This window comes from Argopecten irradians, chromosome 10 (assembly GCF_041381155.1).
Source record: "Argopecten irradians isolate NY chromosome 10, Ai_NY, whole genome shotgun sequence".
Lineage (NCBI taxonomy): Eukaryota > Metazoa > Mollusca > Bivalvia > Pectinida > Pectinidae > Argopecten > Argopecten irradians.
Window position 1 is genome coordinate 6,060,996 of NC_091143.1, and position 27,675 is coordinate 6,088,670.

General features: G+C 34.0%; 1 protein-coding gene across 1 annotated transcript; it reads left to right on the top strand.

Moving 5' to 3' along the window:
- LOC138332984 (acetylcholine receptor subunit alpha-type acr-16-like) lies at positions 1-23,564 on the top strand. The gene is made up of 4 exons (XM_069281069.1): positions 1-170; positions 921-1,078; positions 8,216-8,751; positions 21,125-23,564. The coding sequence occupies exons 1-4, from the start codon at positions 42-44 to the stop codon at positions 21,709-21,711; spliced, it is 1,410 nt and encodes a 469-aa protein (XP_069137170.1). The 5' UTR covers positions 1-41; the 3' UTR covers positions 21,712-23,564.
- Positions 23,565-27,675: the final 4,111 nt, after the last annotated feature.

Below are 27,675 nucleotides of genomic sequence, written 5' to 3' on the forward strand. Positions count from 1 at the left end.
GCCGTGGTATATTCGATCCAAAAAATATTCCCGAGAAAGACATGACAGAGGAACAACGGCTATTGTATCGGATAATTAAATCATACGATCGGTCATCACGCCCTGTCTTCTCCGCTAAAACCCCGGTCGTCATCCGCTTGGGCATCACCCTAACCCAGGTCCTTGATGTGGTACGTCATAGTAGGGTGTTTTTAATACCAGTCAGTGAGGACGTATGACATGTATTCTAGTACAATTCTAAAGCTTCTAAGTTCGGAGACATCTTTTGTTGCTAACCCTTGGTCCCGTGACGGTTCATTTTAGAGCAATATGAAATGGGCTTTAGCGATAAACAATTAATAAAAGATGAAGTGAAAACAGTCTATATGTAAAGTGTGAGTCATTCATATTGTTCAGCTCTATAATATATAATCCTGAAGTAGAAAATGACAGACAAAATCCGTCCTACTTAAACCTCTTCCAAATCCATGGCAGTTCAGCAAGTGTTACAGAATGTAAAATCAATTAGTGGAAATACACTGCTATTCAAAGTGTTCAAAAATTTGCTAAGGTTGAAATTCTTTTGTTTGTTTGTTTGATTAAATAAACATCATTTTAACAGCCAGGGCCATATAAGGACGGCTTCCCATGTATATGTGTTGCGTGTATGAAGTGTGTGGTTCGTGTTATGGGGGACTGCGGTATAATTGGTTGAAACTATCCAAAGCAGAAATGTTTTAAAAGGTTGAGTAAGAACAGTTTTACTGGTATTGGTTTTTAGTTTTAAGTATAAAGATATTGCTTATTATGGTGATAGGAATGCATTATTTTTGACGTATATAATATATGTAATGTTCTGGTATATAAACCTAGTACATTCATCTGAACTATTGAATGTTTTTGTGTCATTAAATATTGATTTATTTTTGTTTATCATTTAGGATGAGAAGAACCAAATACTTACAACGAATGTGTGGCTAGATCAGGAATGGGTGGACGAGAAATTACAATGGACGAATATCTCAGAATTTGCTCATATCAAGATTTTCAGGATTCCGTGCGATTTAATCTGGTTACCAGATATTGTATTATATAATAGGTAATTAATTAGATATATATATAATAGGTATGTAATTAGATATGTAATAGGTAAGTATTAATATACCTCTACTTTGTTTACGCTATATAAAAGTTACCTGGTTAAATTGACTAGCTCCCTACTTTTCTCCAAAACCAATTGGGCGAAGCTAGTTTCGGATCACGCCATCTCCTTAATTGTTAAAAATGTAATGTGGTCAGATAACATTACCTTTTATATGTACATGTACGTACAGTTGTTACTGTATATACATTTTAGGCTATCGATAAGTGATTAACGTCTCGGAATTTCAACAATACATGTCTATAAATTTAGTATTATGCCTAGTGGTATAAAATGTTGAAATATTGAGAACGCATAGCGGAATCAAAGTAGAGCCTGGGGGTTGAATAGAAGCAAAACAAAACGGACGTGGAATCACAATTATCTCAAAATAATTTGAATGTTTGAAGCTTATATTATGTAGATATATTACAATGCAAAAATCTCTCAATCTGTAATGACCATGGCTGTGCGCGACAGGAATATGAGCGTATGAGGGAAATACATATTCATGTCTAATCATAGCTTTTGTATGTATCGGTATATTAAAACACTTTAAAGTATGGGGTTGAGGGACATAGCAAGTTTCTGGTTTCCCTCGAACTTCGCCTCGGGAAATAGACAAATCTCGGGAAACCAGAAACCTGCTATACCCCTCAAACCCATACTTTATCTGTATAATAAAATAGATAAATAATTAGAGGTATATATAATAGGTAAGTACTTATATACATATAATAGGTAAGTAATTAAATATTTTACATTTACAGGTAAATTGATAAATGTATGAATATTTAAAATAATACACAACAGTGTATAGACGTTCTTAGAGGAGGCATTCAGAAGCTATAAATTCGACTATTGTATAAAAAAGAGAAGTAATTTAAATATTTTTTCCCCTCATAAATATGTAAGTTTGAAGTGCTTAATACGATAACTAAATTGCGTGTATTATATAAAACGTAAAGTTAGTGATTTAAATGTTTCATTAAATAAGTTTAAACTGTTTCTAATTTAATCGTTTTGTAGAATAGCTAAGTGATTGAATTGTTTTATATAATAGTTTAGAACGTATTGTTTAATGTAATAGGTCAAATGTTTAACAAAGACATAATGCGAATACGTTTAGATTCTGTCACCATCAAATGGTGCAGTTAGTGAATATTTCACAACACGTTGCCTTTAATGGTGGTGAGCATGAACGTCTGTTTATTTTGTCAGTTTGCTAAAGTAGGTCAAGGTTGTTTAGGTACTGCTCTGATTATTCATATCAAAGCATTTGATCGCGTGACATGATTTCAAAATGTTTCCGTGACCTTGTATGAATACAAATAGAAACATAAAACTTTTTAATTAAGACAAGTAAAATTGACTAATAAACACTTTTGATGTTTATGATATTTTTCATCACATACAAAAACAATACAAATATACTTTTGAAGAGTATTTTTCCTATAGAAACCTTTTATTAGTTGACATAGATGGTATCACGAGATTTTATTAATTTCAAATTCCCAAGCCCATGTCAATCACACGTAATGTAATTGAACTTTTTAATTGCATTTTGGATATAATTCGTCTGAAAACGGAAAGGCAAAATGATAAATGGTCAGTTGGCTTCATTTCACTTTATCTGATGGTCAGTTGGCTTAATTTCACATCATCTGAAGGTCAGTACCCTTAATATTCTACATCATTTTATGGTCAGTTCCCTTAATTCTACATCATTTTATGGTCAGTTCCCTTAATTCTACATCATTTCATGGTCAGTTCCATTCATTATACAGCATTTGATTCCGTTCGCTTAATTCAACATTATCTTAAGGTCAGTACCCTTTATATTCTACATTATCTGATGGTCAGTTCCCTTAATTCTACATATCATGGCCAGTTACCTTAATTCTACATCATTTGATGGTCATTTTCCTTTATTTTTTACATCATCTGATGGTCATTACCCTTAATTCTACATTATCTGATGGTCAGTTCACTTAAATCAACATCATTTGATGGTCATTATCCTTAATTCTTAATCATTTGATTCCATTCCCTTAATTCAATATTATTTGATAGTCATTTCTATTAATTTTAAATTATTTAGTGTTCATTACCCTTAATTTACATCATTTGATGGTCATTGCCCTTAATTTAACATCATTTCATTTTGTTCCCTTAATTCAAGATCATCTGATGGTCATCATCTGATGACCAGTTCTCTTAATTCTTAATCATTTAATGGTCAGTTCGAGTGATTATGCATCATTTGATTCCGTTCCCTTAATTCAACATTATCTTATGGTCAGTACCCTTAATATTCTACATTATCTGATGGTCAGTTCCCTTAATTCTACATCATTTCAAGGTCAGTTACCTTAATTCTATATAATTTGATGGTCATTTCCCTTTATTTTCACCATCATCATATGATGGTCATTACCCTTAATTCTACATCATCTGATGGTCAGTTCACTTAAATCAACATCATTTGATGGTCATTATCCTTAATTCTTAATCATTTGATTCCATTCCCTTAATTCAATATTATTTGATAGTCATTACCCTTAATTTAAATCATTTGATGGCCATTGTCCTAAATTTAACATCATTTCATTTTGTTCCCTTAGTTCAAGATCATCTGATGGTCATTTAATTAATTCTACATCATCTGATGGTCCGTTCTCTTAATTCTCAATCATTTAATGGTCAGTTCGCGTGATTATACATCAGTTTCCTTAAAGATGCTCTACCGCTCACAAACGGCAGTTATTCACTATCAAAAACAGGAGCAGACGATTTAGTATTTTTCTTCAGTTACAAAAGTTACTTAGTTTACACCATAACTTAAATTTTACTTCAAGTTAAAAATATAAAAAATAATTAATTGCATCCCGAAAAAAATTCTGTGGCACTATATCCTATATGGAATGAAGTACTGATTGCGCACGCTTGTTTGTTTGTTTGTTTGATTTATTAACGTCCTATTAACAGCTATGGTCATGTAAGGACGGCCTCCCATGTATGCGATGTGTTGCGTGTATGTTGTGGGAGGTGCGTGTTTTGCGCACGCACCAAAGGCAAACTAAATCATTTCATATTATTTTTTGTGTTAATTAGACATATATATACACGACTAAACATCAATTATTGTTCAAATGATGAACATCATTTATGTTCTGTCGGCGGTGGAGCATCTTTAATCAAACATCATTTGATGGTCATTTCCCTTAATTCTACATCATTTGTTGGCCAGTTTCCCTCATTATTCATCATCTGATGGTCAGTTCCCTTTATTTTACATCATCAGATAGATGGTCGATTCGCTTAATTCTGAAGTATGTGTTGCAAGATTTGTTTGTTTGATTAAATTAACGTCCTTATAACAGGCAGGGTCATGTAAGGACGGCCGCCCATGTATGCAGTGTATTGTGTGTGTTTTGGGAGACTGTGGTATATTCGTATTATGTATTGTACAGTGGAACTCTTGCCCCTTTAGTGCTATATTACTGATCGCAGAGGCATTGATTGCCAAGTATATTCCACAGTGTTTGATGGCCGTTGAGTTTCTGGCTACAACATGTATCTGAAAGGTGTACTTCTTTCTACAATGAAGATGGTCAATTTGCTTGTTTTTCAACAGCATCTAATGGTTGGACTTAATGCTACACCATCTGATGCTGTACTGCTATATTCTAGGAATCAGTGCTATCCATCAAACAGGTCTGAAATCGTATCCCAGACATTATCTAAAATCTACGATTGTCTATTGACATTGGCATGTCAAGTTCACGCAAGAGTTAATGGGTTGTCTAGGCATACTTTGTACAGTACAAACTAGGTTCATATAATACTATACAGGCCGGCTACGGTTGATGACCTCAGACTATAGTATCGGAATCAATTGTTGACTTAAAGTCATCCGGGGTCGCCATGATGAATTGGCTATTACATGTCATGCATTTGATAATATTAGAGTAATCAAATTAGATTGCAGTGGTCGTTAATAAGTATTGATGCAAAGTAAGGACACAGAACTGGATACCAAACAAATGATGCACGTGTGTTGGCCAGGCAAGGCAAAAATACCTTAAATTGTTACTTATAATTTCTTAGCTGAATTCTAATATCATCCAGCCAAATGTTAGCGATTGGTTTAATAATTTAGAGAGTGATGACTGTGTGCCATCATAAATTAAGGTAAATATAAAATAATGATAGAACAAGGACCTACGGAAGAAAATATAAGTCACCATCAAGACAACCGGTATAGAAGCTTAGGTCAAATTCTGATTGAGCGCAATAACACTCAATAGTGGACATTTGATGGTGATTATCGATTACGAAAATGTCATCACATTAGCAGGTTTCTAATTATAGTTAATGATGTTGATGTTTCATTAAAATAAACCTTCAGCCTAATGCAGCCTAAGTAAGTGATCATCTTCGGGTTTGTTCATTGTCTCTTAAAGGGACAATTCAGTCTAAGAGAACATGAAAATTTGTACATATATCGGAAAAAACCCAGTTCTAATGGAAATTAGATCAGTTGGTTTTACTGTGATATGCCTGAAAAGTCCATGGTTGTGACATATGTGTAGATGTTCAAACTAGCTCGTGTCCGCCATTAAACATTGTGGTCGAACTTCTTGTATGCCGAACCCTGTCCCTTGCTCGTAGAGTAATGCAAATTTTGTCTAGAACTGCTTAAATCGCTCTGACAGTAGTGTGTTAACCTTATAAGGTGAATTGTCTTGCCTAAAAATAATTTTATCACCTTCCCAGTGGTTATGTAGTTTATTTGTTTAACGTGCCTGACTTTGGCTCGGGTATGTGTACAGCGTACATATTGTACCTGCTTAATCGTATTGATCAACGATTTGATATTTCAACGATATTAATTAAAATACTAGACTTTGACGTGGAATTTGTTAATATTTTATGTTATATGTTTCATAAGAAATGTAGAACAGTACATTTATGCCATATTTTGCTTCTTGGTTATGTAAAAGAATTGGCCTGAGTGAATTGTCCCTTTAATGCTGCATGATAAAATATTCTGAAACTAGCGAGTCATAATATATCATTGTGTATTAAAAATATGTGGCATTTACTATTGTAAGATACTTTTTATGAATATTTGGAAGCACACTCCATTACGCTACTTTCTACTTTATTGATTTGATAAAAGTCATTAAATGCATTATATCTGACGCATGTCAAATATTGTTCATATTCAGAAGAAGTTTATGATTTATCTATTTGGCATATGTCCGTCAATATCGTTTATGTCAAAAATGGAGATATATTTTTTTATCTTCCCTCAGTCCTGGAAAGTTAAATCCGTTCCCACCGCCACATCCCACGAGAGATCCATACGGTATTAGACCAAAGTCGATAGACAGGCTACTCAGCTTGAGGTGTCCCATCCAGCATACATGTAATGGACGACAGCCCTCAATGTATCCCACTGCAGCCATACCGGCAGACCGGGGATACATTTTCAAAAACAGATATACAAAATTGGCCGTAACACGCAAGACTACAATCATTAACCGCATGAGTAGGCGCTTAGTTTACGATTATGGTAGCAAGTAAAAACTATAAACCGCTGCTTATTCCCTAGTTAGGTTCCCTGGTAATGTACATGTGAGATAAATGTTCACTTTTTATGAATCGTTTCTTAATTATGCGTTACGACATATAGACTATGTGTCTTATTCGATTTAAGGATTGCTAAAAATACGTAATAGCTACCAAGCTAGCTGATGATTGCATAATAATTCAACGTTTTTCATTTGAAATTATTTCATCAGACACAACGAAGGCTGCAACATTTATAAAATTATGAGAAATATTTAGTATTAACCAATTAAAGATTAGCTCGCTATTTACCTGTAATTCTCCTGTTGTTCCATGTTTGTTTTAATTGTGCTCCAGTAAACCATTTTATCATGTTGACCTGTTCAGTTCGTGGCCAATACAACAGTTTCGGTCAAACAATAAACAAACATACCATTTAAAAACATTAACGCATTTTCGGGTTTTATGTGTACAAATTAATGTTTGAGCGAAATAGACAACAAAATGAGTATTTTGCAACGGAACGTAACCTGGCTAAAAATTATATAGGAATGCTAGAGATATATTGGCTTCTCTCTCAGAAATTCTCATTATGAAATCGTGCAAAATATTTTTTCAATTCGGTTTTTTGATAATATAGACACATTTTTATGATATATATGACTACTTTAGCAATGCATTGCTTAGTTGTTCGAATTACATTCGGATAAACAGAGCTGTGTATTGTTGTAAGCTGTTAATACGAACTTATTAATTTACATAATAATAAATACTAATTGATTCGATAAATCGTTGTTTCCTTGAAAATCCTGACCCTTCAATCTGGCCGAACTGGTCTATATGTTTACGAAGCCATACAAATATATCAGGGAGATCATGCTCATTATCCATACTATCAAAGACATAAAACGTGTATTCAATGGAAACATGGATGACATGAGTAATTTGGCGATGAGTTAATAAGACACCTATGGTTCTTTTCTTACACTGTAATCTATCCAAACGGGTTCTTCCATCTCACTTGATCACGTTGTAGACGTTTGCCAGTGAAGATTAATGGAGCAGGAATATGGTTTCTTGAAACATCATAGGGAAATCAACCCACATATTATTTAGTATCCTGAAATACAAACACTTTACATGAAACGCCCCTTCCATTGTTCTTCAGATATTGATCTAATGCGTCATAAAGGTAATCCTACAAAACTCGATTAATCAAAGTAAATGTAAGGAGAGAACGTGAAATAAGGATTGGGCCAAGACGCTACAAACGAATGAGCGTTACTTGCTTAATGGACGACGCAACACTCATCAAATATCTCTAGGTCAAATCTGCATTAAAGCTATTTGAATTGTATTTCTAGTATATGCCTAAACTATAAAAGATATCAACATTTATAATATACAGGTATGTTTTACAGCCTATAAGTAGAGTTATAAAATAAGGTTTAATAGTCAACACTTTTCTTATGTATGTACATAACTTGTCAATTACTTGTCTTATTTGTTTAATTTTAGTGTCGACAATCATAACAAAGGATACATGAAAAGCTTGGCAATGGTCGAACAGAATGGAAATGTGTTTTGGCCTCCTATTGTGCGTATGCGAAGTTCATGCAAAATGGATATCACCTATTTCCCATTCGACGATCAAGTATGTATACTTAAAATGGGATCCTGGGCTTACGATGGATTCCAAGTTGACGTCACAAACAGGAGTACGGAGGTAGATTTGTCAAATTACGTAGACAACGGAGAATGGACGCTTATTGATACAAAAGTAGTTCGGAATGTGAAATATTACCCATGCTGCCCTGAGCCATTTCCGGACGTGACGTTCTACATTCACTTGAGGAGACGAGTGCTATACTATGCCTTCAATGTCATTATCCCGTGTATGTTATTGTCTACTTTGACATTGACGGGATTTCTACTTCCTCCTGATTCCGGAGAGAAAGTCACTCTGGGACTAACAGTGCTGCTGGCCTTCTCCGTCTTCATGTTACTAATTGCTGAGAATATGCCTCCGACGTCAGAATATATACCCCTCATCGGTAAGTTGATAAAGATAAGATTCATTTTGAAAATTAACAATGCCTATCCCACGTCGTTATATGAATCGGTATCCGCGAGATTTTATTATGTTTGTTATTAATTATGACAGGCGTTCGTTTCGAAACGCGAAGCAGGAATATATTCTGTCAGACAAAAATGATAATATGAAATAAATCAATTACACCGGATGAAACTTAAATTTCTATTCTCTTACATACAAATACCTGCACAGCAGGTTTTAATTGTAAACAGTGTAAGTGGTGATACGACCATTTTCTAGATTCTCGGTAGGGGAATTTCCCCTTAATTTAGTTGGTAGCTCAGCTGACAAATAATCCCGTGGTCTTTGATTTGATCCTGGTTGGCTGCACACTGCTCTCGGCTTGCTACATTTGTAATTGTGGATATACCAAAGAACAAAACAAAGTGTCTCGAAGAAATAATCCGATGCAAGTAAATGGTTTTAGCTAAAATATGATTATCGACATTGAAGTCAAAATAGTGTACAGTAAAATACGTTTATAACGAATATACCTACAACGAATACATGGTTATTGTAGAAACGTTCATGCCCAGCCAAGGTTCCTTTAAGATGCCTTCAATATACGTATAACGAACGATACATATTAGTAAGTGATTTTGTTCGTCCCCAGAAATTCGTTTTAACTGTCTGTTACTGTATTAGCTTTTCGTCGTTTTTATGAACATAATCTACTTATTAAACAATAAATACTATAATGTAGTATCAAATAGAATACAAACAGTGATTGATGTTATACAAAATTATTCACAGAATAATTGTTCATTTATGAATAATGTCGAATCTTGCTTTAATCAAAGCATAATTTGTATATATAAGCTTTCTTGAATGTTGTCATAAAATGATAACCCAACCATCCAGCTTAGGTATGACATTCTCTAGTCGCCTTATATCCCGATATTAATGGCCCAGTCTTTAATGCATACCGAAATCCTATCGCTAGCGCTGAATCGCAGAGTTGTTCTTTCGTTTCACAAATCCTATCACTGGCTCTCTCTGCATCTCCAGGTTGCTCTTTGTCGCGTGTTTAAAGCGTTCCGAATATCACCATAGCCCTTTTTCTTAATTAACCCATGTGTGTTTAAGCAATACACTGTTACCACATTGGACATACAGTTGATATGAAGTCCATCCGTCAGAAAGATAAATATTCATGGCGCCCTTACGGGTGCCATTCTATATATCTTCCTTCCGGATGGACTTCATATCAACTGTATGTCCAATGTGGTAACAGTGTATTGCTTAAATACACATGGGTTAATTAAGAAAATCACGCCGACTCATATGACGTTAAACCGGTATTGTTTGTTTGATTAATTAGCGTCCTATTAACAGCTACGGTCATGTAAGGACGGCCTCCAATGTATGCGGTGTTGCATGTATGTTGTGCGTGGTGTGTGTTTTGACATGCCGCTGAAGACACAAAGCAACACACCCCACCCGGTCACATAATACTGACTTGTAAAATGTTTGTTTATTTGTTTGATTAATTAACGTCCTATTTACAGATTTGGCCATGTAAGGACGGCCTCCCATGTATGCGGTGTGTTGCGTACTTGTAAAAAGACTAACCACGGATTCAGTTGAAAGTTCCAAACCAGGACAGAACTCGAATCTGTAGTAGATCCAGACGAGTACATTAAATCCTGATATTCATCATAAAGCGACGATTGCACTAGCTGTATCGAGTAATACGTTTATAGTTAACCTTAGATAGGCCAGTAGCTATTACCCCCATGGGGGCTATGAGAAACCAAGGAAAATTAATTTACTGAACCATATATATGAATTTTATCTGTAATCATATTTTTCTCGTGATAAATAGGTGTTGCTAGGCAACATATCTCAAGGCCAGACGAACTCTCTTTAATCTGGACATTTTTAGATATGTGTCAGTTTCATTATGATATTTTGGTAGAGATCTAGTATAGATGACGAAGTCTGGGACACAATTTCCCCAAAACATTGTGCATTTCACCAAATGCATTAATTTATCATACTGAATAAGTTAAGGTACATGTAGCTCCATAATGTGGAAAACCCCATGTCATTTATTTCTTACAGGTATTGGTTTCTTGCATATTTGCATGCATATTTCAAATCAAAGAAAAATGGATGTTCTCTTTATATATATATATGGATATCTGAGCTTGAAATATACCATCCGTGCAAATTTTTACGGACCGTAAATAGAAAAAAAATCATAAAATTATGTTTTCTGTTATATTAGGGTGAATGTAGTCTCAATCCTGTTGATTTTTTATCTTAATTTCTAACGATACAACAATACACGAAATTATTGTATTTTTATAAATGCTAACCAAATTCCGTGTTTTATTTCGTTTTCCCATATTTTCGCCCTAAAAATTCAATGACTGGGCAAAAAAGACAATGAAAAGTCATTTTCATAATATTTTTGATATAATATGCCCAAGGCTATATTTTTATCAAATATCATATAAATAACTCGATCAAATTTTCACATTTTTTTTCATCAACCATTTCATCCAGTGCTAAGATGGGTTATATTTGACCATTTTTTGAATGTCATGCCCCAAAGAACATTCCACATCGGTCCATGTGATTTTGTGATATTATGTCTGGTTTATTTCTGTTTGTTATTATAAATTTCTCGTAATTTTGTGATGTAAGGAATCAGTTTGCGATATTTTTAGAATTCCGGAATTTCGATCCGGACGGTTCTTCTATCATTTATAGCGACGAACGTTACTTCCGGTGTTTGAAAATCCATTTCCATTAACGACAGCGACCGCAAAAACCTATAGATATCATCTAATTTTCACTTTATTGCTTTTATATATGATTTATTTAATTATTTTAAACATTTGATATTACATGTAGACAACATTCACCTATTGAAAAAATATCCAAGTGGAATGTCGTAGCATCGGAAACCATTCTGGAATTGAAAACAACCTCAGCAGGGCGTTACATAATGCCTCCTTTTTTCTATTGCATGATCGTAAAAGGCGACTAAATTTAGGATATGATATTTTCTTCCTAACTGACTTTATCTCACCTAATGCCTCCCTTGGCATCGCGTCACTTTTGGCCTCAAGTTGAGCGTTCGTCCCTGTAAAGAAGGCTTTGGGTTCTGTCCCCTGGCTGAGACACACCAAAGTCTATAAAAGTGGTAGTTTCTGCTCCTGCTTAGCGCTCAGCGAACAGGGAGTGGGACGACTGGTTCGCCCGTTGTCACTATAATGTGACCGGGTAAGGTGTGTTGCTTGGTGTCTTCGGCGGCATGCTTCAGTGATATAGCACTATAAAAAGGGCAACAGTTCCATGATACAAGAAGACACAACATGAATGTACCGCAGTCTCCTAAAACACGGAGCTCTAAAAAATACACGCAACACACCGCATACACGGGAGACCGTCCTAACATGACCATAGCTTAATAGGACGTTAATTAATCAAACAAACAAACATTGTACATGTAACTGTCATAACATTTCATAGGAGTAATGTCAACGGTTGTAGTCGAGATAACACTGGATCTTTGTAATAGTATGTTCATAGGATACGAATTACTTATTTTATATTACGAGATTGTAATTCTAACAGTACATAAATATAAAACATAAATATTTCGCTGTGTTTTACAGTCGTGGTTTCACTTTAACTACGTGGACAGCGTTAGCTTAATCCCCAATATTCTGTGAGGAACAGTTCGACTATCGCAGTTGTCTGGTGTTTAAAGGCAATTAAGTTTTTAATCCTATCTTTGCTTTTCGTCCTATTTACTTTCGTCTATTTAACCTCTCGCTTTACCTCACCTTACTATTGGCCTAAAATTGTGCGCTCATCACTATGAGGAATGGTATAGATTTTGCCTCTGACTAAAACACACCATATTCCATAAAAGTGGTAGTTTCTGCTCCGGGTTAGTCCTCAGCATGATATGATTGGGACAACTGATTTGTCCATTTTCAGTATGACGTGATCGGATGGGATCTACATGTTTGGTATATTTGTCCGCACGGAAAAAAGTGTCTCCTTTTTGTACAGAGACACAGCACAAGTACATCGCAGCCCATTATGTAAGACAATCACACAAAACAAACCGCATACTGATGGGGGTTGTCCTCTTACAGACTCGCTGTTAATAGGACGTTAACCGAATCAAACTTTAACGAAACCATACGTTCCGGGATGATCGTTTTTTTCACTGGCGTTATCCCGTATCTCGGTCGAATATCTAGTGTCGCACTAACGTATGCACGAAGTCTTTAGAATCAATGTTCTGTGTTCAGTGGACCATAAATCATAGAATAACTCGTTCGCAGCAATATCAATAATTCATTGAAGATTTGACAGAAAAAGGCAAGCATTCAACATTTAATTTATTTTAACGTCCAAATAAATATTGATTTCAACAGAGCCACGTTTATGTCTGCATTCTCCGTGTAAAGTACCAAGTCAATTATCTGTATTTGGAAATATGTTATAAAACGTCATTGATGTTAATATATTTTGTTCTCCTTTAAAGGAAGCGAAATGTTTCATATAAAGTTTGAAGACGGCTACAGCTATCAGTTATCTTATTAATTTTGATTTGTGTAGAATGTTGATAATACATGTTGTTTGTTATGTATATCAATGTTTTTGTCTTATGCAGGCGCATAGGAATGCTTTAGCGATTGTCAGTGTGGGTCGGAATATTATATTCATACTGTAGTGTAGGTTATTTTCGAGGGGGGAAATTGCGCATTTCATTCAAAATGAGAACATTTATTTCAGCAAATTATTTTTTTGCGATTCGGCGATCAGATATATTGTTTACCTACGATATATCATTGATCCATGCTATATTATTTAACCATGCTATATTATTTAACCATGCTATATTATTTAACCATGCTATATTATTTACCCATAATGTATTATTTACCCATGATGTTTTATTCACCCATGATATATCATTTATCCATGATGAATTATTTAACCATGATATATCATTTACCCATGATGAATTATTTAAATTACCCATGATACCTGTATATTATTTACCCATGATATATCATTTATCCATGATGAATTATTTAACCATGATATATCATTTACCCATGATGTATCATTTAAATTACCCATGATACCTGTATATTATTTACCCATGATATATCATTTATCCATGATGAATTATTTAACCATGATATATCATTTACCCATGATGTATCATTTAAATTACCCATGATACCTGTATATTATTTACCCATGATATATCATTTATCCATGATGTTTTATTCACCCATGATGTATCATTTACCCATGATGTATCATTTAAAATACCCATGATACATGCATATTATTTACCCAATGATGTATCATTTACCCATGATATATTATTTATCCATGATGTATTATTCCACGATGACATTTTTGCGACCACCTTATATCGCGAAAATATCATGTCCGCACAAATCTACTGCTATATCGTCTTCTTGATAAGTTAAAACTATTTTATAGCATGCATAAATACATGACTTGATGGCGAAACACCAAGGTTAGCTGTATTAATGTTCCTAATGTATCAATTAATGAGTCTCTGAATTGTCATTTTAATACCCGACACAAGAGTAAAATGTATCGACTATATTCTATCCTATTATCAAAATGAACTCGAGTTGAAATATTCTGGTCCTCAAGGGGATATCGCCTGGAGCTCATTTGGTTGTTGGTTCAGAGGCTTGAGTTGAATGATGAAAAAGAGTATCCATATGACGTAAAATTGGAAAATTTGTTTAACTGAATTTTCTAAAATATTTTCATTTTGAAATAAAATCGTTAGAATTGTACCTGCTGTCCCTATTGTAAAAGGCGACTAAATTTGGGATATTACATTTTCTCTTCCAAACTAACCTTGCTCTTCCTAACGTTTCCCTTGACACCGCTTCACAATTTCTTTAAAGATGCTCCACCGCCGACAATTGGTGTTTAATCGTGTATATAAATGTCTAATTAACACACAAAAAAAATAATATAAAATAATTTATTCCGCCTTTGGTGCATGCGCAATCAGTACTTCATTTCATATAGGATATATTGACACAGAATTTTTTTGGGATGCAATTAATCATTTTTCATATTTTTAACTTGAAGTCAAATTAGAAGCTCAAACTTTTCAATGGTTCTAATGGTGTAAAATACTATATATGTTACTTTGTAACTTTAAAAAAATACTAAATCGTCTGCCCCTGTTTTTGATAGTGGAGCATCTTTAAACGGGAACACTTAAATACTTTACTCGGATAATTATATTCAAATCTTCGTAATAAATGTAAGCTTTATCTAGGTAAAAACGTACGTATTAAAGTTCAATTTCATTTCTTCATTATGTTTTGGGAACCTGTAAATAAGCCATTGACCATTTTAAGAGTTCATTCTATTGATACAAGATATGTTTTAATAAATAATTAGAATTTATGTTAACCCCAAAATTCTTATTTGATGCACAAGCGTGATGACCGTACAGTAGATCTCAAGCATTCCAAAGGATAGATTTTAATTTACTATTTACAGAACGCAGTAAAAGCAAAGGAGGTGTTGCATACAGGGTGAAAATCCGCCCACGATATTTTTTTTATTTTTGAATTTAAATTAGTTAATTGCATTAATACACATATGTCTATAATACTTAAAACCCGATTGGACCATTATTAGGACTACAGCGCCCCCTACATTAACACTGGTAAATTTAATGTCCATTGGGCCTTTTACCTAGCATAAGTCATAGTAAAAATACTTAAATCACGTTTTTCTTGTGATTTAAAATACCACATAAAATTGCCTTTTTAACGACATATCACACTTGGCTGTATCCAATATCATTCGATCACAAATCGAACGTAAATATCAAATTTGACAGAAAATACGACTTTTTGAAGTTTTCAATTTTTCGTTCGAGCACCAGAATAAGTAAGGCACTACTCGAGTACCCTAAAATTTTGATGTTTAAAATTATATTCAGGTTATCATCGATTTACCATAAACAGCTCAAGTTGATGAATCATTGGATATGCCACGTTTTTTTAGGTTAATTTCGTCTACCCCTGTTTTTTTGCATAGTATCAAAGTACTGAAAGTACACTGTCTAATATTACCGACTTTACTGTTGGAGTAGAATGTGATGATGAGGTGCGTATTTCGACCAAACCTTGAAATAATCATCATAAACTCATGTTTAAATAATATTTTTCAGAAATACTACTTATCCGTTTTGAAACAGTGGGACACATAAAACTGACAGTTATGATTTAACATATACACAATGCCATGTTGCATTCCAGAAACTGTATAAGCATTAAGGTAATAAATACGACAGTATGTGTCCTTTGCCCATTGTTATTTAAAGGGAACCATCAATGTTGCCATCGTCTCATGTAGGGCGTTAGAATTGCACCTGCTATACCCATTGCATGATCGTAAAAGGCGACTAAATTTGGTACCTATTTTGCTGGCGTCAATCAGACATCAGACGAGGCGCTATGTCTCATTTTACCTTTAGTAACCTATAGGTATCGCGAAATTATGTTTACCAGGTACTGATTACAAGTTATAAGTTTGTTTCTCATCCAACAACCTTCATGAAAGTGCATGATTTCTAGCAGCTTCATTTTGCTAGATATTTTCGTCAAACTTCTTAGAACAAAAGGAGACCGAAATACCTATATCAATGAGTTTATATTAGAATTGGTCGGTCAATGTTTATATCAGATACACTATTTAAAAAAAAACTATTGTTATTAAATTAATTATGGGGAAAAAAACTTTGATGAAATATCTTGGTTCTGTCCTTTGATGGGGCAACACCATAGAATATATGAAAGGACATACACGGGATGCCGTCCTTAAATGACTATAGCTGTAGTAGTACGTCAAAAAAATCAGCGAATTAACCAGTTTACTTTTGCAGTAGACCAATTTCTGCATTCTTGACTCTATAAAATTGTTTTCATTGTTTGTTTGATTAAATCAAAGCCCTATTGATAGCCAGGATCATGTAAGGAAGGCATCTTATGTATGCAGTGTCCTGAGTGTATGAAGTGCGTAGTGTTCGATATGGGAGACTTCGGTATATTCATGTTGTGTCTTCTTCTATAGTGGAACTCTTGCCCTTTTCATAGTGCTGTATCACTGAAACATGCCACCGAAGACACCAAGCAACACATCCCCCAGTCACATCATACTGACAACAGGCGAACAAGTTGTCCTACTCCCTTAATGCTGAGCGCTAAAGCAGGGTGTGTCTAAGCCAGGTGACAGAACCCAGAGCCTACCTCAGGGCCTACCAGGGGCGAGCTCTCAACCGAAGGCCAAATGTGAGACAGTGTCAAGGAAGACGTTAAGAAGTATAAATTAAGTTAGGAAGAAGAGATGCTATGACACGATCCTAAATTTAGTCACCTTTTCTTATCATGCGATAAGGGCAGTAGGTACGCCCTACCTGCAGGACCGCATTTTCATCGTTATTTCATTTTAATGTCATAAGGTTATCTAACCCGAAGGGTCAGGATGACCTACTGTCACCATGCTTTGTCCATGGTCGTGCGCTGTTCGCATTTCGTCGTTCGTATAAACTTTTCATTTAAACAACTTCTTCTCAATATCCGAAAGGCCCAAGAAACTGATATTAGGCATGTAGAATGGTGAAATGATGTACCACCAAGTTTGTGGAAATGAATTACCTTGCTCTTCATTCAAGGTCAAAGAATTCAAAAAGGCTAAATCTTTTAACGATTTCTTGTGAATAACTAAGATGCCTAGATACCTGATATAAGGCATTAAGTATGCTGGCATGAAATACTACCAAGTTCATTTAAGGTTACAAGGGTCAAATAGGCTAAAAATTTTAAACGACTATTGTGAATAACTAAGAGGCATTGGAATCTGATATAGGGACTGTAGAATGATAGCTTAAACGACTACCAAGTTTGTTTAAATGAATGACCTTGACCTACCTTCATGGTCACATGAGTCAAATAGACTAAAATCTTTAAACAACTTCTTGTGGATAACTAAGAGGACTAGACACCTGGTATTGTACATGTAGCATGTTGGGATGAAGGGCAAATGTTCCTAAATCATCTTGCCCGATAGGTCAGGGTGACCTTTAGTGATCGTACCTCGTGCGCCGTCGTTCATAAACTTTTCATTCAAACGACTTCTCAATAATTGGAAGGCATCAAAACATGATGTTAGACCTAACATATTCTTAAATAAAGGGCTACTAAGTTGTTTGTCAAATGAATGACATTGACGTTAATTGAAGGTCACAGGGTTCAAATTGGCAAACATAAACGACTTCTTGACAATAACTTAGGCGCCTTGCAGTATGCTGGAATAAAGGGCTTCAGACAAGTCAAATATATGAAAATCTTCAAACAGCTCTTCAATATGTGAAAGACCTAAAGAACTCAGATAGTGGTTCTGTAATATTCCGCATGATTTGTTTACCTTACCTACTTTCATAGTAACCGATTTTAAATATATCAGACACCAAGAACGTCAATTGAAGAGTTCCTAGAGTGAAATATCTTATTTGGTGCCCCAAAAAGTTAAGCAATTTCAGTCCACTGTATTCTTTTTTCATTATTGTATAGTTTGACCATGTTTTATTGTGTGAATAATAGTTCGAGATGGGCTGTTTGGCTGAAGAATGAAATCCAAATTATCCATGACATGTTTATGACATCAAAACAACATTATATTCTTTTGAGAAATATCTAAGGTTAACATATAAGTTACACCGATATACCATAATATGTTTCGCTAAACGGAACATTTGCTTATTAATAAGTAAATAAACCCATGAAGACAGAAATACTTCTAACGATTGGTGTAGGAAATATTATAGGACCCTATTTAACATATTGTCTAGTTCAATATATGACCCTAAAATTAACATTTTGTGATATAGGCAAAAGAAGATTTTATTTAGATGTAGGTCAAATGTCAATATATAAGTCAGTTTGACCGAGCTTTGGTACACCAACTTACATAGGATACGTTTTACTCAAGTATGACGTCGCTAAAGCGGCTTTTGATACATGATAGAGCTGAGAGAAGGGCAGATTTCGTTTAACATTTTTAACTCTCAGTACTCTCAGTACTTTGATATTTGGTAAGAAATAAAGGGGGTAGCCGTACAAAAGTGCAAAAAAGTCGGCATACCCAGTGATTCATCGACACAATATTTTTTTGAGTCAATAAATGATATATGAAGATTTTTTGATTGCTGAAATTTTAGGGTACTCGGGGTTTGCCATTGTTATCTAAGGAATTTATTAAAAACTAATAAAATGAAATTCCTCTATTTTCATGAAAAATTAAGAGCAAAACTGGAAATTGCAAGAAAACCCCAACAGATCTAATGACATATTGTATATCGTTAAAAAGATAATACGAAATGCTATGTTATTACACCAAAATAATTTATCTCTTGGTTTTGTATGTCTTAATATGATGCATTAAAGGCACACAAGTAGGAATCGGACGTAAAACTTACAAAAGGTGGCGCTGTAGTCGCATGATTAATCTATTCATGGAATAAGTACTGGTCCGATACGTATTATGTGCCGATTGATGTATTTGCACCAAAAAATTAAAAATCGATCGTGGGCGGCCATGCAACACCTCCTTTAAATTAAAAATACAAATCGAATATTGACATCAGTGAGATAGCACAATAGAAAAGGCAAGCGTTCCTCTATTTCAGTCACAACACTACACGTAATATACCGTAGCATCCAACAACATACAGACATCCACCACACATTGGGCCATCCTTACCTAATAAACCAAAACAAAGTAGTAAAGATTAATTTACACACTCGCGTGGAAAGTGTGCTAGTGATTTCTAGATGAATAACTGTACTCAATATTATTCCAGTCACCACAACTCAAGAAATTGTAATTGAAACTTAATTGTGATGCAATGAAATGACGTAGTAGGCGAACATACGCCAGAACATTACTTGCTGATGAGCAATATAAATCAAACAAGAAAGACATTTTGTGTTGGGCATGAAATGATGTACATAGGTCCTTTGAGAACAACTGAAACTGAAATTTAATCTAAACCGAGAACATGTATTATTCAATTCCATAATCGCCGATATCACATTCCATTACTAACAAAAACACGTATTGGATGTACGAAGGCAATTATAGACAGGTTATAAGACATTTTCCATGCAGATATTGCTCCAGTCATTGCCTGATATATTGGACAAATAATAATCATGTTTTGACAGTTGAAATTACTTAATTAAACCAAATATTGGACCAAACAGAACGACGGTACAGCAGTTATCAGGAATAACGCAACAAATCATTTATATGTAAATAACATATAGAAACGATGTTACGTATAATGCGCCAATTCACTATCATTTAATAATGTATATCAAATATTGACAAACTCACGAAGTCAATCTATATAAGGTGAATAAGTAGACATTCGCAGGATTATTTTTACAGTGCTCATGTGTGCCTGTCTTCCTGACTGATTGTTCAAATACACCTGAATGACAACATTGTATTTGTTTTTCAAAAACATGTTGCTATAATCTGATAATTTGTACGTCCAAGTATTGTCCAGCTCCCTGTAATCAATTAGATATTGGGTTAGACATATAACAACGACTCGTATTTCTAAATTGTTTGTAAAACTGTGATTCATATGTGTGGTGTCCAGTGGTTGAATCATTGTGTGTTCGCTGATGATTGTGAGTCATGACTAGGACGCCAAGTGTAGTAGCTTGGATTACTTGCACTACACTAATTAAAATTAACGATTAAAACATTTGTACGTCCGCCTCATTAAGTCCTAGGTGTGTTAATTTACTGTTCGTGGCAAAGCAGTGGATTATAGTAATGACAATAGGTCATATAAAAGGCGTGCTACTTTTGTCATACCGTAAGCGAGCTTTCCTCTGGACGGTTTACTGTTTTCAAATATAGTATGTCCCAGGACTGTGTCAAATCATATCATTAGATCACTGGTTATAGGGTCGCTTTCGTTTTAACTCTCAATGTAAATATGCAATGATGCCATTGGTGTCGGTTTCGTTAAAGTAAAAATATATTTTTATAAGTTTTTTTATTATGTATTAAGTATAAAATCATTTTGCTTTGGCTATTTTTACAACTCGATATTAACTAGGGCTACCAAAAGGGGAGGACTTATGATGAATTCTCAGACAGACTCAGCCTCCTTAGCTGTCTGTATTTCAGAGAAAAAGTAACATCACATGTTGATAGTATAATTGTGTATATTTGATATTTATTTGATTCCATTTCTGTTTCAGGTATATATCTGACCGTGATCATGGCAATGAGTGGTCTCTCTGTAGTCTTTTCTGTCTTCGTACTCAACATCCATCACAAAGGCGCCTTGTCCAAGGGTCCACCTCGAATCCTAAAAGGGATTGTTCTTGTTTTAGCCAAGGTGCTTTGTTTAAAGGTTAAATTCCACGACGATAATTCTTACTCGAACCACACCGGAAGTTACACGTCAAATTCCGCCTACGCTGCGTTTAAGGCAAGAGACAACGAGTCGCTTTTACTAAACAATAAACATGACAAGATCCATAGCGACCTTGGTGACGTCAGTGATGACACACTGAATGACGTCATGAATCAAAATATCAACATGACGTCATCAACGTCGAGTAGAACTACTTTTGATCGAGAAGTGGTGACATATTTTAAACATGTTATGTCAACATACGAGCAGACCATAACGGAAAGGAGAACAATACATGATTGGCAGGAAGTAGCCAGAGTAATGGACAAATTCTTTTTCTGGTTGTTCCTTAGCATTACATTTATTTCTTCATTCATAATCCTCGTGATAAGTCCAATGACAAAAGAAATAGATCTTAATAAGAGTTAAGATATCAGAGAGGTATTAATGTAATTGTTTGATAAGGTCATATTTTCTTTTGTTTTTAATATTTTAGTACGATTTCTTGTTTGTGTCCTATCAGTCATAACAGACTCCGCCCAATGCATCATTATAGCCTCACAGAAAAAATGATCAGTACTTAAGTATGTCATATATATCTTGTTACCAACTTGTTACTGACGTACATAATAGTTGGGTTGATCACATTACTATACAATGTCTAAAATAGCATTTAATTCATTAAAACAAGAGCCATGCCATTTAAATTCTAGCTTTACTTTCAATGGCGATTTATTATATTTGAAACAAACAGAAATACCTCATTTCATGTACTATCTTGATTGTTAGTCTTAAAAGTATTCTACTAGTTTTTACATAAGCCATATATCATTTGGTGTACTTGTTGTACATACAATTTATACATCCACTCTATTGCTTTTGAAATATTTTTTGTGAAAACGTTTGGTACAGGTATTTAAAGTACTTATTCAAAGTCCGAGAGACAAAAAGCCAACACAAATAAAGTACCATATTTCATGTATATAAATAACACCTTGGGTATCGCCAGAAAAAAACAAATATCAGTTTGTCCTTGCAACGTTAATTATGTGTTCTCCAGCTCAACGGCATTTCATGTGGATTGATATTACGCAAGTTCTTCTGTAATTGTAATTGGCACCAGTTTCTGGCGATGAATTTCACGATAAGTTATCGAAATTTATTATGAGCAAAGACGATTCGGTTTTAGACACGGATATTGTATGCCCTTATTGATTCTAATTTTCCGTATCATATGATCCTTTCTCCTTTTGAATTTTAACAATATTATGTTTTTTTTTTGTGTAAATAATCGTATTTCTGGTAAGACTACATGTGTTTTATGTCGATAACTGTTCTAAATCATAGCATTGTTTGAGAGAGTGTGGTATCGGCCTGACAACTGTAAGACTGGTGTAATGTACGATACTTGTATTTGATACCTAAACAGAGACAGCCTTCATCGCTAAAATGTATGGTGTATTTAATTCCTCTCACTACGTTATTTCATTGTCATACAGCGCCTCATTCCATGATGGTTAAAAAGACTGTTATAACACAATACGTTAAATGCACATTACCTGTACTCAGTTTCAAATTCTAACGGTGTACTCTCTTGTGAATGCAATGCGTTTTGTGTCGTTCTTCCATTATGATGCCAAAAACGAAACTGAAATATGGTAGACCAGTCCATTGTAATCACTTACAGTACACTGTCCATTGATTTAGTTTTTTAATTAGGTTTTTCATGATGAAATGCAATTATGGACATGGCTGTGATCATTTCCAAAAAGAAACAAATGAATGAATTTAACATTTAGTGAATCGTTCGATTTTTATTCATATTTATATTTGTTACAATGAATCATTCAGTGCTATAACAATGCAGAGAAAATAGTCGCCTTTGAGTTGCATAAAATCATTTGAGGAGCTGATATTCCTAAACAATGATACATTTGTATCTGTAAATTATCAAATTCTGTTATGTCACTATACAGCAAGAAATATGTTCAACAAATAAATTACCATGGATACAATAATTCCGTATTCAATTACATTTTGAAATACTACCGTTCTAATAAACTAACTAAGATAAACAGAAACAAAATAATATCGTGTCAATAAGTCATACATGCTGGTAGCACAAAAGACTGAAGTCAACATTTGTACTCAAACAAATGTATTTGTATGTTTTCATAAAAATGTTGTTTCACAATGGTTGACAATGTGTATGAAACTACAACAACAGGAAGGAGTTTTCTAAATAAGCCGGACATCATCATGCTTGATATGAATTAAAAGTATAAAACAAAATGGCTTTACGAGTTGTCATTTATGAAAAGAAAATAACCCAAAAATCAACAAAAATACCCAAATGTACCTTAATTTATTGTCTTGTTATATTAGTTGAGTGAAATCACTTCGACTTTGAATATTTCATGACATTATTTGTAGAACGTCTGTCAATGTTGCCGTCTTCACATATGACGGAATATAGTGAAAGAGTAACACGATCAAAAACTGCATAATTGCCTGATTTAAGGTATACATACTCCGGCGCAAACATAAATCACACATTATCTATACATACATGTAGCCAAATGACATTATACAAGATTTGGCTTCCGGCAGAATGCTAGAATCAACTTTCACACTTATTCCTGTAAAGTTCTGTTGATAACCTAATGAAATACACAGCCTTGAGTGATGGTGATATCAATATAGCATTTTGTAGAATTCATAATTCAAAATGTACTCGCCAAATTGCATTCAAATAGCAATTACGATTTATTTGTATCACAGGATTTTACAAGAAAACACGAAACTTTGCTATTTATATTAATGACACGTCATTCAACAAACAAGCCAATGGTCAGTAGTACAATAACATTACACTTTAAAAATAAATATCATGTTATCTTGCCCATATGATAGTGTCACGGAAGCAAAATACAGATGCATCCAAATGTTGCTGCCTCCCAGTCATCGCATGCACCCATCTCTTACCATCCTTACTGTCAAAATAATCTCTGAACGGACTGGAATTTGTAACATAGATGACATTGAATCTGCATGTGATAATCGTAATAATCGTAAAACGTGCAAATAATACAATTAGTGGACAATAGCATTCACAAAAGCAATTAATTTTAAGTTATTAAATTAAAAATAACTTTTTCCAGGGAGACAATTCTAGATGTATCACGACACATAGGGACATATTTTTTTTTATTATCCCGAACAAAATAAATTTTTTTTTTAAAAACTCTGATGAAAAAAAAACCTCATGAAGATATTTCCCAACAAAAAAGTTGCTTAATTCGTTGGGCTGCAAAAATTAAGCAACAGCGTTGCCATTGTTGGTTGACGTTGCAGATAACGTCAACTTCCGGTCACGTGCGGAGCTTCCTGGGGTTATTTCCCTGGGGTTATATCTTCAATGTCATGTGGTCAAGTCCACTCAGAACACCTAATCAGAACATTCTAAATGAAAGTAAGGTATAACAATAAGTAGACAATGACACTCACACAGACAGTTCATTTTCAGTTGTCAAATAATACAATTAGTGGATAATGACACTCACACAGACAGTTCATTTTCAGTTGTCAAATAATACAATTAGTGGATAATGACACTCACACAGACAGTTCATTTTCAGTTGTCAAATAATACAATTAGTGGATAATGACACTCACACAGACAGTTCATTTTCAGTTGTCAAATAATACAATTAGTGGATAATGACACTCACACAGACAGTTCATTTTCAGTTGTCAAATAATACAATTAGTGGACAATGACACTCACACAGACAGTTCATTTTCAGTTGTCAAATAATACAATTAGTGGATAATGACACTCACACAGACAGTTCATTTTCAGTTGTCAAATAATACAATTAGTGGATAATGACACTCACACAGACAGTTCATTTTCAGTTGTCAAATAATACAATTAGTGGATAATGACACTCACACAGACAGTTCATTTTCAGTTGTCAAATAATACAATTAGTGGATAATGACACTCACACAGACAGTTCATTTTCAGTTGTCAAATAATACAATTAGTGGATAATGACACTCACACAGACAGTTCATTTTCAGTTGTCAAATAATACAATTAGTGGATAATGACACTCACACAGACAGTTCATTTTCAGTTGTCAAATAATACAATTAGTGGATAATGATATTCACAGAAGCAATTCATTTTAAATTATCAAACAATTCAATTAGTGGACAATGACACTCACACAGACAGTTCATTTTCAGTTGTCAAATAATACAATTAGTGGATAATGATATTCACAGAAGCAATTCATTTTAAATTATCAAACAATTCAATTAGTGGACAATGACACTCACACAGACAGTTCATTTTCAGTTGTCAAATAATACAATTAGTGGATAATGATATTCACAGAAGCAATTCATTTTAAATTATCAAACAATTCACTTAGTGGACAATGACACTCACACAGACAGTTCATTTTCAGTTGTCAAATAATACAATTAGTGGATAATGATATTCACAGAAGCAATTCATTTTAAATTATCAAACAATTCAATTAGTTGACAATGACACTCACACAGACAGTTCATTTTCAGTTGTCAAATAATACAATTAGTGGATAATGATATTCACAGAAGCAATTCATTTTCAATTATCAAACAATTCAATTAGTGGACAATGACACTCACACAGACAGTTCATTTTCAGTTGTCAAATAATGCAATTAGTGGATAATGATATTTACGGAAGCAATTCATTTTAAATTATCAAATAATACGTTTAGTGGACAATGATATTCACACAAGCAATGCATTTTAAGTTATCAAATAATTCAATTAGTAGACAATGACATTCACACCAATCTGATTAAAACACAGATCCTTATAACCACTCCGTTCAATAGAGGATCTGACAATATCCCATAAGGGGTCACGTCAAGATGATCTTTATACCACGTATACTTCAGAGCAAATGCAGTTTCTTCACATTACAACATCAATTGAAATCGTCTTTTCGCCCCAGTATACATATGCAATTAGCTTTGTTGTGCACTTCGGGCGAGATGACTACATCACGAAAATAATTTGGACGGCTTTTTCAACCTCTTTCGTCCCCAGTCAAGATTCTGGCAGTGCCAATTTGATTGGCCATTTCACAAGGTCATCTTGACGTGACCCCTAATGGGATGTTCTCAGATCCTGTTATCCAACGTAGTGATAATAAGGATATGTATTTTAATCAGATTGCATTCACACAGACAATTCATTTTCAGTTATCAATTACACGTAATACAATAAGTGGACAATGACATTCACAAAAACAATTCACTCTAATTATCAAATAATACTATTTGTGAATAATGATATTCACAGAAGCAATTCACTCTAAGTTATCAAATAATACTATTTGTGAATAATGATATTCACAGAAGCAATTCATTTTAAGTTATCAAATAATACAATTAGTGGATAATGATATTCACAGAAGCAATTCATTTTAAGTTATCAAATAATACGTTTAGTGGACAATGATATTCACACAAGCAATGCATTTTAAGTTATCAAATAATTCAATTAGTGGACACAGACATTCACACAGACAATTCATTTTCAGTTATCAAATACACGTAATACAATTAGTGGACAATGACATTCACAAAAGCAATTCACTCTAATTTTCAAATAATACTTCTAGTGGACAATGACATTCACACAAACAATTAACTTTATTTTTAAAAAAATCAAGGATACTTAACAATTTGGAAGCAATAAGTTTCATCATAATAACCGCTGAGTCAACCAACACTAAACATTTATCTCGTTTTTATATTATTTTGTAGGAAATATCAAAAAAGGTGCTGCTTCTCTAAAATTATCAATCAATCAAAAGTGACGTTACAAAATATTTTTATTAGATTTCTCTCTTTTTAGAGTGTCATTGTCAACCCGAACATTAGACCACACTCATAAACGAAATATAAAAGAAAAACAAGTAAAAATATTAATCAGGAGAACAAATCACATAACGACCTACTTCGGAAAAGTAAGCGTTTTGTAAAACCTGAATAAAACCCCAATGCCTAAAAATATAGAAATTGTTGGTAGCCATGGTCGCAGATGGAATTAGTTGACTAATTCGCAACTACAAGAGCAATAAAAGCTTTCATATCACAAAGGAACAACTAATTGTCACGAGGTTGTCCATTGAGTGCTATAACGATTGAATAGTCTTGATAATCCAGTCATTTTTATTCGCACATCAGCTAGGAAAAGACTTGTTTGATGTCAAAAGGGAAACATTCACTATGAATGGATACCCACCTCCTAGCCCACCAGTACAATAATAGTGCAGCAGTTATTTGTGTTCGGATTAATACTAGCATAATTACAGCAGATACA

Coding starts and splice junctions, on each gene's coding strand:
- LOC138332984 (XM_069281069.1), top strand. CDS start 42: ATGACAGAGGAACAACGGCTATTGTATCGGATAATTAAATCATACGAT. Junction 1,079..8,215: donor GATATTGTATTATATAATAG/GTAATTAATTAG, acceptor GTTTAATTTTAG/TGTCGACAATCATAACAAAG. Junction 8,752..21,124: donor AGAATATATACCCCTCATCG/GTAAGTTGATAA, acceptor TTTCTGTTTCAG/GTATATATCTGACCGTGATC.